We start from the raw sequence: 11,427 nt of genomic DNA, 5'->3' as shown, positions 1-11,427 counted from the left end.
AAAATGATGAAAACTATTTTTCTAGAATTAAACCTAATTTTTCTAGAATTAAAACTAATTTTATATACAATAAAACATATTAAAAGTATTTATTTTATCCAAAAAATATTTTTAAACTTTATCAAAATCAATATATATTTTCTAGAACTATTTTCCAAATTAAAACATTTATTCTAATATTTTTGAAATAATTTTTACAATAAAAACATTAAATAATATTTATAGAAATTAAAACATAGCTAAAAACATATTAAAATATTTATCTAAATTATTTTATATTTTTTGGATTTTTTCTAAACATAAAACCTATTTTTCGGAATAATCTATTTTCATGAATTATTTTTCTAAGAAAAATTGAATTACTGCGAAACCGCCACCATATCATCAAACCACCGAGAAAAACTACTTCGAGGGTAAAATAGACGGTATTGATAATTCATGGAAGTAAAATGGACGGTTTAAGAGTTTAAGAGGTTATCCAGACAAACTTGATAATTTAAGTGAGTAAAATAGACTTATTCCATATATATGAAAATAGTGAAAGAAATAGTGTGCAAACCTATATACGTGCGTGTGTGTATATATATATATATATATATATATATATATATATATATACAACAAAACAAGTTATAGAGAGAGAGAGGGGAAATCTCGAAATCAGATTGATTTTGGAAAGGTTTTTTACAACAAAACAAGTTATGAAGGAATCTCATAATCAAACTGACTTTATGGGATTTTGCATTTTCCCATTCAGGAATCCAACGGCCCACATGCTCCGACGGTTCGAATACTCTCAGGTTGGGTCGCAGGTCCAGTTCGCGTAAACCAAAGAATTGGACGGCGGATTCGCACTCCAGCCCCCAAATCCAATGGATCAGCAACACATTGCGGCCCTATAAAGAAATGCGATACCACTCCAACGGGAGAACACCGACGCCGGCGCCGCCATCCACCGGACAACCGCTTGTCCTAAATATAAACCCTAATCGCCGGCGATGGCCCCCAAGCGCTCCGCACCGCCACAGCAGCAGCCCCCACCTCCGGTTGCCTCCTCCGAGGAGACCGCCTCTGGATCGGGCTCCGACGAGTCAGAGGAGGAGGAGGAGATCGCCCACTTGCCCCCTCCGGCCGCTCCCAAGGCTCCGCCGCCGCAGAAGGGCCAGGAATCCGAGACCGACGACGAGGATGAGGTTGACGAGGAGGAGGATGAGGGAGAGCACGAGAAGACCAACCACGCAACCCCTCCCGCCGTCCCCAAGAACCCGCCGCCGCCGCCAAATCGCGAGGAGTCCGAGACCGAAGAGGAGGAGGAGGAGGAAGAGACGGACGACGAGGCGCCGCAGTCTAAGCCCGCTCCAAAGCGGGAGGCGGAGGGGAAGGGCGCGAAGCCGTCGTCGTCGAGCGAGGACAAGAAGCCAGGCGCGCTCTTCCAACGCACCTGGTCGACGGAAGACGAGGTCCGCATACTGGAGGCCCTGGCCGCGCACCGCCGGGAGCACGGCATGCTGCCGCAGCCCGACGCGCTTGTCGCCGCTCTCGCCGGTAGCCTCGACAACAATGGCTACGGCCGGACGGAGCTCCAGGGGAAGGTCAGTAGCCTGAAGCGCCGGTACAGCATAGCTGCCAAGAAGGGCGAGCTACCGAGCAAGGATCGCGACCGCCGGCTTTTCGACCTCTCCAAGCACGTCTGGGGCGGCGACAAGCCAGCAAAGGACGGCGCGCGGAGGGAGGCACCGAGGGAGTTCAGTGAAATGTGCGAGCTGTACCCGTACCTCGCGGAGGAGGTGAAGGCGCTGGAGGCGTCGCACCCGGGTCTGTTCAAGAGGGAGTTCGCCATGATCCACGACGACAAGGCGCTTGCGCTGGATGTGAAGATCAAGAAGCAGAGGCTGGTGCAGATGAAGGTGGAGCTGCGCCGCTATGACCTGACCAAGGAGGTGACCAGGGCGCTTATGGAGCTGGCCGAGTGATGGGGTGCACTGAGCCGAGCAAGTATCTTGGCATTCCTCATGGCATTGAAATGCATATGTGATTGATTATCTGCAAACTGTATCCTCCACTGAAGCGCAGTAGTACTTGCAAACTATTGCATCTAGATTTTGTTGAATTTTTTTGTGATGATTCGCGGCGATCGATTCCTCCTCGCAGCATCTGTGTTAAGTCAGGAAGTGCCTGGGTGATGTTTTGGTCAGCAAGAATGTTTTGTTGGGATTTCTGAACTCTGCAAACAGGATTTTGTAGTCTCAAGTCTGAACTCTGAAGATAAGAGTAATAATTTGGAAGTACTAAGAGACTAATTGTTAATGTGATGATAAATTTGCTGGTCTGAATGTGGATGGATGGATGTTGCGCTATGGAAAATTGGGAGCTAGGTTGCAAGTTTAATAGTTAGTGCTATTCATACTGTCCATTTCAGATCATTTTCAAATTTCAGTGCTTGATAAATACTAAGATTTCAATGCTTGATGAATCTTGGCCGTGGTTGTTTGTCCTCCTGTCCTCTTGTCTGGTCAGTATTCATTGATAAATGGTGTATGTATGATTAGCATTAGCATTTCACGACCAAATATCTTCTAAACCCATCACAGACGAGGTGAAGGCGATGGAGGCCGCCCATCCGGGCCTGTTCAAGAGGGAGTTTGCCATGATCGACGACGACGACAAAACGTGTGCACTGGGTGTGAAGATAAGAAGCAAAGGCAGGTGCAGATGAAGGTGGAGCTGCGCCGCCACGACCTGGCCAAGGAGGCGATCAATGTGCTCATGGAGATGGAGCTGGCCGAGTGATGGGGTGCACTGAGCCGAGCAAGTATCAAGGCATTCCTCCTCATGGCGTTGATATGCATAAGTGATTGATTATCTGCAAATTGTAGACGCTGTAGCTAAACCTGCAAACTTTTGCATCTTTATGGTGTTGATGTTATGTGTGATGATTCGTGGTGATCGAACTCGTTCCAGCGTCTGTGTGAAGTCAGGATGTGCCTGTGTGATGTTCTGTGCAATTGTGCAGTAAGAATTTTTAGCTGAACTCTGAAACAAGATTTTGTTGTCTGGAAATTTGAGAGTTTAAGCTTGAATTAGTAATTTAGTATGCTAGTATGAGACTCATTGTTGATGTGATGGTAATTTGCTGGTTCGAGTGCATGGATGGTTGGGTGTTGAACATTGGCGTGAGCGTGAGCCTATGGAAAATCAGGACCAGGTTGCAAGCTAAATAGTTGACGCTATTCAAACTGTCAGTTTCAGATATTTTTCGAATTTCAATGCTTGGTAAATCGTTTTCAATTTTCAATGCTTGATAAATGTTGGTCGCGGTCGTTTGTCCTCCTGTCCTCTTGTCTGGTCAGTATTCACCTATAAACGTCGGTGTATGCCATGATTAGCACGATCATTTCACAACCAGATATCATCTGAATCCATCACAGAAACCTACTTGTGTAGCCCACAAGAACAACCCAGTATTTCTCCGTCTACTCACGGTTGGTTCACGACGCATCGATCCACAACTCCTCATCTTTCACAGTTATCAGGAGCTGCACGAGATAATATACAGGGGAGACTCGTTGAGAGTTAGCCCACATGATAACTGTTATGAAACGATATGGTTACATGAGAGGATTTCCTTCCGGCTGCGTCAGTTTGGTACCCAATTACAGATCCAGCAAAACGGGGTTGGTAGTAATCGAGGCCAAACCAAGCTCGTCCATTTGGAAACAACAGCGGCACGGCGATTTCCCGAGAATTCGGAGGCGTCGCGGGCGCGGCAGCAGCCGGTCCAGTCCCTCGCTCGCGCTCGCGCTCTCGCTCTCGCCGCTTGCTTCGCTTCGCCCGCCTTCCCCGACGTGGTCTCCTCCCACCCATACACCCTTCCGCTCCCACACCCACAGAACCCAATTCCCTCGCGCTCCCCTCCCCCGTCACAACATCCCACGCCCACCCCCGTATGCAATTATTCGCACCCAGACGCCACCACCACCATGGGCGACTCCTCGGTGGCCGGCGCGCTCGTGCCGTCCGTGCCCAAGCCGGAGGCCGCGCCGTCCGGTGACGCCTCCACGGCAGCCGCGGCCACGGCGGCGCTGGCGCTGGCAGAGGCGGCGGGGACCCGAGCGGCTGCGGCGGAAGAGGAGGGACCCGCGGACAGGGACCTCCTCTGCCCGATCTGCATGGCGGTCATCAAGGACGCCTTCCTCACCGCCTGCGGCCACAGCTTCTGCTACATGTGCATCGTCACGCACCTCAGCCACAAGAACGACTGCCCCTGCTGCGGACACTACCTCACCAAGGCCCAACTCTACCCCAATTTCCTCCTGGACAAGGTTGGTTCGCTACTCTACTTGGCCCAGCCACCTCCCAAGGCCTCAGATCCTCGACTTCATGTGCTACACATTGCAAATTGGCCGTAGCCGCGATTTATTTCTCGCGATCGACTGTGTTGCCTGGTGAGGAGGTATAGCAGGGAACCGCGTGTAGTTCCGAAATGTTAGGGTTTTGAAATGAAATGCCATTCAATGGTATGGCACTGGCACTGTGGCATTGCTCCAATTTGGATGTGGTTTAGGCTATGATGCGAGTAGAGCTGATTTGTAAACAATCTCGATTTTGCAGTTTACCCCTTTTTTGCATTGCATTATTAGAAGTTTGTGGTAACTTCTGCAGATGTTTGGCAATGTCTTGGTTAACCAGTTGATTCCATGATGCATTGCGAGCTCGCAGCATGTTGTAAATGTTAGGTTTGTTCAGAGTTACTTACACAACTACTGGTTTTCCATGTCTGTTTGGTAGTAACTATTTTTGTAGCTCTGTTATAATATGTTATGGTGTTGACTATTGTTTTATGTTATATGGTTCTGTTATGTGCACATTTACCCTGGCCCTTGCGGAAGCAAAAATGCTGTCTCTGATTGTGTTTATTGGTTACATGGAACTGGCATTGAAGATATGACTTGCTAAGTTTCTTATGTTGCATCTTTGTTTGCATAGGTCCTGAAGAAAATATCGGCACGGCAACTTGCAGAAACAGCGTCACCGATTGATCAATTTCGATATGCACTGCAACAGGTCAGTGATTCAATGGTGAACATGCTGCAGCTATTTTCTATGATAAGCAAGCTTTCCTCTTGCATCTACTGTCGAATCTGAGTAGCCACACATGCACTTTGAAGTATCTGAAATGGCTTCCCTCGTGGGTCCACTTTTGAATCTAAGTAGACACTGCCATTGTCTCTAAAAACACAACTTTAATCACCGACTTCAAATGTAATATTTTTGGAAAGCATAGCTAAACTCTTATGTTATGGAAATATTATGATAATTTACATATATCATTTCCATACAACCCAATCTAAATATTCATAAAGATGTTAGCCAAACTCAAATCATTTGACTGCAAGTTTCCCATGGTAACACTTTTCTGTGGCTGTAGGGAGTATGTATGAAGTCAAAGTTTTTAGACAGCTCGTATCTGTGAATACACCATTCTGTTCCTCTTAGGACTACATGTCGTCCATATTTTGTCCTAACATGGTTCTCTGTTCATATGATAAACAAGCATCATAGGATATGAATTTTCATTAATATGGTAAAATCTCAAATGGCATATTTGCGAATGAGAATCGAATAATGTAATCGCAAGTTTGTAACCAAAACACCTTGGTGTGTCTTTTCTAATCAGATTACTTTTGAGTTTCCTTCATGGGAACATTTTGCCACTTTTTTTTTTCTTTTTTACCAAAGTTGCCCTTATTATCTGTATCTATTTCCTGGCTATTTACTGTTCGACACTATATATGTTTCCTTGACATAACTATTGTAATTGTTAATCCCCGTAACATACTGCTGATGATCTATCAATTATTTACTCTTGAGTCTAATTCATCCCTTTTTTTTTATAGGGAAACGATATGGGGGCTAAAGAGCTAGATAGCCTCATGACTTTGATTGCTGAGAAGAAGCGGCAAATGGAACAACAAGAGTCAGAGACAAATATGCAAATATTGCTAGTCTTCTTGCACTGCCTTAGAAAGCAAAAGCTGGAAGAGTTGAATGAGGTGTGTCCTATATATTTCTATCATACAGATTCCTGCATACCATGCTTATAGCTTTTTATGTTATGCAAAGTTTTCCAATCTTGCTACTTAGCAAAAAAGTTTTGCTGATTGCATTCCTATCACACTTTTCTCTGAAATTTATTCTTGTTTATCATGCTGGCTTCTTTTCGCACAGATTCAAACTGATCTACAATACATCAAAGAAGATATAAGTGCTGTGGAGAGACATAGGTTAGAATTATATCGAACAAAAGAAAGGTACTCCATGAAGCTGCGCATGCTTTTGGATGATCCTGCTGCACCAAAGATGTGGCCCTCTCCTATGGACAGAGCTAACAGTCTCTTTCTCTCCAACTCTCGGGCACCACTTAGTGCATCATGTCCAGGAAGTCTACAGAATAAGAAGCTTGATTTGAAAACTCAAGTTAGTCATCAAGGATTTCAAAGGAGAGATGCTCTCACTTGTTCAGACCCTCCTAATTCCCCTATACAATCGGGTAATGTCATTGCTCGGAAAAGGCGAGTTCAAGCACAGGTTCGTTTCTCACTTCATTTATTATTGTATTCTTTTAGGCACTGTTTTTTCCCCCAGTACACAAAAAAAAATATATATATAGCTGTTCTCATGCTGCAAAAGTAGATTGACGCATAGAGTAGGGACATAATCATTTGCTTATTTTATTGTTAGATGAAACGGTGCTATTCTTGTGTCATTTATTGTTATCTAATGCTATGAGAAACATTTCAGTTTAACGAACTTCAAGAATACTATCTGCAAAGACGGCGGACTGGAGCACAGTCACGCAAGCAAGAAGAAAGAGACATTGTTACGATAAACAGAGAAGGTTATCATGAAGGTCTTGAAGATTTCCAGTCTGTGCTAACAACATTCACTAGATATAGGTGTGGTTATCTACTCTTGTGACCCAACATGCTTGTAGTAGTGTTTATGGTACCCATTGAGCTAATCATACCTTTTTTGCTTGCTGCTGTGTTTACTTTAGTCGTTTGCGTGTCATTGCGGAACTAAGACATGGAGACCTCTTTCACTCCGCCAATATTGTATCAAGGTGAGTAGTTTGAAAAATATGCACCTTCCACTTTGTAGTTTAATCTGAGCACAGATTCTTTTCTGTGCTTTCACATGTAACTAGCAACAGATCCAGTGCAGTTGCATGGATAGATAAAACTGAGTTGCATTCATCAGAGTTCTAATATCTATTTCCACATGATATATTGTTAATATGGGACCCTGATAATCTTTGGCCACCAAAATAAGCAGTGTAAATCTTTTTTCTTCCCTCTGGTTAATGTGGGAGTTCCTGGCCCCTCAAAGCAAATATGGAAGCTGCTTTAAGGTTTTAAGGATAATATTATAATAGATCTGCAAGTAGGGTATCATCGTAGCAGAGCCACGAAACACATTGTCACAGAGGGAGGGATGAGTGTTTGTTAGAGAGGGAAAGGTCTGCACCGCCCATATTGATTTGGCTTTAAGAGTGTTTGTCTGTCAAATGAATGTGATGAGGATTTGATTACTAATATTACAATACACAACTAGAGACACCAACATAGCTCCTTTTCTATGAATGTATGTATCTGGTTTGAGGGCGCATAATTTAGCACATTCATTTCCAGTTCCGCCTAATTACTCACCAATGACCAACTTTACCTTCACTGCAAACATTTGGAACGAATATTTGACATTCCTTACAATGCAGTATTGAATTTGATCGTGATGATGAGCTATTCGCTACTGCTGGAGTCTCGAAGCGCATTAAAGTCTTCGAATTTTCTTCTGTAAGTTTGCTTTGTCAGGGCACTTGTGTTGTCGATAATTTGCTGTAGTTGAAATTACTCAAGGTAGGTTTACTTCACTACCAGGTTGTTAACGGGTCATCAGACGTGCATTGCCCGGTTGTTGAAATGGCTACTAGATCTAAACTCAGCTGCCTCAGCTGGAACAAGTACTCGAAAAATGTTATAGCAAGCAGTGATTATGAGGGTATAGTAACTGTTTGGGATGTCCAGACTCGTCAGGTACCCTTGGTCTATTCTACAGTTCATGTTGCAGCAGCTGTATTATACTTCAAACTGAAATCTATGCTATCTGTGTGTTGTGTGTTGTTAGAGTGTGATGGAATATGAAGAGCATGAGAAAAGAGCATGGAGTGTTGATTTTTCTCGTACAGAGCCTTCAATGCTAGTATCTGGGAGTGATGATTGCAAGGTAATTGAAGATTGAAATATTGCAATTACCTTTGATTTTTCCAATAAGAAAAGCTTGGTGATAGTTCTCAAATACCATTAAGATGTCGAGGTTTTCATCCTGTTTTCCTTTTACCATTCTTCTACCTCAGTTTTGCATCCTTTTGCCCCACAACTCCTTGTGAAAATGATAGTGGATTCTGATGGTTGTAATCAATATATATGAGGTTTAGGTTCTAAATCTTTCTTTTTTTCATAAGTTCTTTGCTTTCTTCCCCCCTTCACTTTTTCAGTTGAGTGAATGTGTGATTCAGCCTCATTAATGCATAGGTGGAACCCTCTAAATACTGTCTTGCGTATTTTTATTGTTGTCTTACAGTGCTTCTGTAGTTGCTAATGGAAACCACTGCTGTGTATGCCAGGTCAAAGTGTGGTGCACAAAACAAGAAGCAAGTGTTATCAATATTGATATGAAAGCAAATATTTGCTCGGTTAAATATAACCTGGGATCAGGCTGTTATGTTGCGGTATGTTGCTTCATTTTCTTGGCTCATATCAAATAATTGGTTTGTTTACTTGTCCGGTCAAAATTTTGATTTGTTTACTTACCAGATACTACAATATTTCAGGTTGGATCTGCTGATCACCATATTCATTATTTTGATTTACGAAATCCAAGTGCACCTGTCCATATTTTCGGTGGGCACAAGAAAGCAGTATCGTATGTGAAATTCTTATCTAACAATGAGCTTGCATCTGCGTCAACAGATAGCACATTACGGTTATGGGATGTGAAGGATAATTGCCCGGTATGCCCTCATTGAGATAATTCTTTCATTTGCTATATTGACGTTCTTGCCTCTTAAGCTTGTGTAGCATAGGGAAAGTTGCATATTTAGATGTTATAGGTCTCAAAGTGTGGAGCTATATTGTTTTTTAAATACTCCAAATTAAACAGATAAAAATGTTTGTGCTTCTGTTATGCTCCTATTTTTTCTTTACAATGACTAGTACTCCATATTACATAGAACTTGTTCCTACAGACATCTACGAACAATTTAGCAGTAACAACTCTAAATCCAATATGAACTTCACGAATTGAATTATCTTTTTTTTATGAGAACGTTTTCTTTCATATGTGCAGTTGGTAGTGAATTCATTGCTTTATTTACCCTAATTTTAAGTTCACCAGTATGTCACGTGACGTTGGATCATAATTCGTTTTCACCCTGGTCTCTTTCTTAGCTTGTCTAACAGTCTGGCTTGGTTCAGCTGGTGCCAGACTTGAAAGAGCATTTTGATTGAAACTAAACTTTTGATGACCCTTTTGTCAAAATGACAATGTTTTTTCAGGTAAGGACGTTCAGAGGGCACAAAAATGAGAAGAACTTTGTTGGGCTGTCTGTGAATAATGAGTATATTGCTTGTGGAAGTGAAACAAATGAGGTTTTTGTTTATCACAAGGTAATTGCTAGCTTCCAGCCTGCTCTTGTTCCCGTATCACATGCATCATGATGTGTCATGCACCTTCAACGATCAGATAAGCACCTATTAATCTCTATCAATCTAACTTCAAGCAATTCCACACCAATTGCAGGCTATCTCAAAACCTGCAGCGAGCCATAGATTTGTATCCTCGGACTTGGATGATGCCGATGATGATCCTGGTTCTTATTTCATTAGCGCTGTCTGCTGGAAGAGTGATAGCCCTACCATGTTAACTGCTAACAGTCAGGGAACCATTAAAGTTCTTGTACTTGCTCCTTGATGTTTATCAAGGGTTTTCATGAGATTTACAGCCAGCTTGCATATCTTATTGTCCGGTTGTTTTCATCCATGCCATTATATTCCCAAAGTGGGAATGGAGGCATTATTGATCTCCAATTAGGGCGTGAAGTTTTGAAGATAATCTGCTGACGTAGGGTTTTGAGGGCTCAGAATGTGCATAATTGTTTATGTTGTATAGGTGTAAAAGCAGCCAAGTTATTGATTACAAGTGTAACATGAGAAATACACCTTACGTTTCTACATTGAGAGTATTTGTGTTTGGACTCAGCAACTTGTGTTGGTTGATCACACTTTTTTCCACCTGATCTGCTGGACGGCGCAGCTTCCTGGAGTATGTTCTATTTGTTCAACTAGGCGATCTTACAAACTGGACGTACACAGCAATATATTTCATCTTAGTTGTGGGGAATCTGTTCCAAGTTTTCTTTCCCTAGTGACCAGGATGTGTTGTGTAGTTGGTTCGTTGTGTGCGTTTTCTGAAGATCAATATGGTGGCCGATGTCTGTAATCTGTTTGCCGATGTGCATATGTCGTGCTGGGACGCCCGTACAGATGTTTTCTCTGGTAAGATTGCATACCACGTTGTGTACTTCTTCATCAACTACAGCTATAGAATAGTGGGTGTGGGTGTGGGTGTGTTTGGTTGCTTGAGAAACCTGGTCAAGTCACACTTTAGACGCTGTGCAGTTTCTTAGATGCGCGTTTGCTTCAACATCATATCTTTGGCTTGTCAAACCTTCTTGCCTCATGTTACACTTATTTTCTGGCTAAAGTTTGTGATAAGTATGATGGCTATTTTGTTCATCATACTTATTTTAACTTACAAGTTTTATCTAAAAACAAGTCTTCAATCTCCCACATTCCACTTAAAAAGTGCTCTTTTGTTTATGAAAAAGAATTAGTACGGTCAGCGGGTATGAGCTGAATCTCCCAAATTATCTACGAAGTGCCAACCACTTCTGTCGGGATAGTTTTCCATCTTTCACCCACAGATCTGAAGCATCTCTCAACTGCCAGCAGCACGGGAGAACTGTGGCTATGCCGTCTGCCGCGTCGCAGCTTTTGTACCGGCTGCCGAGTCGCAGGCCACCGGTAGAAAAGAAAGAAGCAGACTGCAAGAGCTGGGTGGCCTTTCGAGCGCCCAACGGCCAATGCTGTTTCCGCAGTCGAGCGAACAGGGGCGTGCACGTCACCAATCGTCCAATCCAACCCGTGTGCATGCACAGCCGCGCCTGCCCGCCGTCCGGCACATGACCAACCCCGCGCGATGATGGGGCGGCCGGTTGCGAAAAAAATTATATAAGATTTAGTTTTACAGAAAGTGTATGTTCGGCACATGACCAACCCCGCGCGACGATGTGGTGGACGGCCGGTGACG

General features: G+C 43.3%; 2 protein-coding genes across 3 annotated transcripts; both read left to right on the top strand.

Annotated features, from left to right (window-relative positions):
• The first annotated feature begins 909 nt into the window (after window positions 1-909).
• On the top strand, window positions 910-2,466 carry LOC133919894 (probable transcription factor At1g61730). The gene has a single exon (XM_062364449.1). It carries the CDS (start codon window positions 999-1,001, stop codon window positions 1,971-1,973), a length of 975 nt encoding a protein of 324 aa, XP_062220433.1. The 5' UTR covers window positions 910-998; the 3' UTR covers window positions 1,974-2,466.
• A 1,231-nt stretch (window positions 2,467-3,697) lies between these two features.
• LOC133919893 (E3 ubiquitin-protein ligase COP1-like) lies at window positions 3,698-10,356 on the top strand. 2 transcript variants are annotated; one of them, XM_062364448.1, is made up of 14 exons: window positions 3,698-4,322; window positions 4,987-5,064; window positions 5,898-6,053; window positions 6,229-6,311; window positions 6,426-6,588; window positions 6,802-6,956; window positions 7,058-7,123; window positions 7,775-7,853; window positions 7,938-8,093; window positions 8,185-8,283; window positions 8,684-8,788; window positions 8,891-9,070; window positions 9,615-9,725; window positions 9,859-10,356. In XM_062364448.1, exons 1-14 carry the CDS (start codon window positions 3,981-3,983, stop codon window positions 10,027-10,029), a joined length of 1,944 nt encoding a protein of 647 aa, XP_062220432.1. In that variant the 5' UTR covers window positions 3,698-3,980; the 3' UTR covers window positions 10,030-10,356. The 2 variants fall into 2 exon arrangements, with proteins under 2 accessions (XP_062220432.1, XP_062220431.1); XM_062364447.1 differs by having other exon boundaries at window positions 3,699-4,322; window positions 6,229-6,588.
• Window positions 10,357-11,427: the final 1,071 nt, after the last annotated feature.

Source organism: Phragmites australis, chromosome 5 (genome assembly GCF_958298935.1).
Source record: "Phragmites australis chromosome 5, lpPhrAust1.1, whole genome shotgun sequence".
Lineage (NCBI taxonomy): Eukaryota > Viridiplantae > Streptophyta > Magnoliopsida > Poales > Poaceae > Phragmites > Phragmites australis.
Note: the sequence above shows the minus strand (reverse complement) of the source record. Positions and strands in the feature narration are given on the sequence as shown.

Coding starts and splice junctions, on each gene's coding strand:
- LOC133919893 (XM_062364447.1), top strand. CDS start 3,981: ATGGGCGACTCCTCGGTGGCCGGCGCGCTCGTGCCGTCCGTGCCCAAG. Junction 8,094..8,184: donor GGGATGTCCAGACTCGTCAG/GTACCCTTGGTC, acceptor GTGTGTTGTTAG/AGTGTGATGGAATATGAAGA. Junction 8,284..8,683: donor CTGGGAGTGATGATTGCAAG/GTAATTGAAGAT, acceptor TGTGTATGCCAG/GTCAAAGTGTGGTGCACAAA.
- LOC133919894 (XM_062364449.1), top strand. CDS start 999: ATGGCCCCCAAGCGCTCCGCACCGCCACAGCAGCAGCCCCCACCTCCG.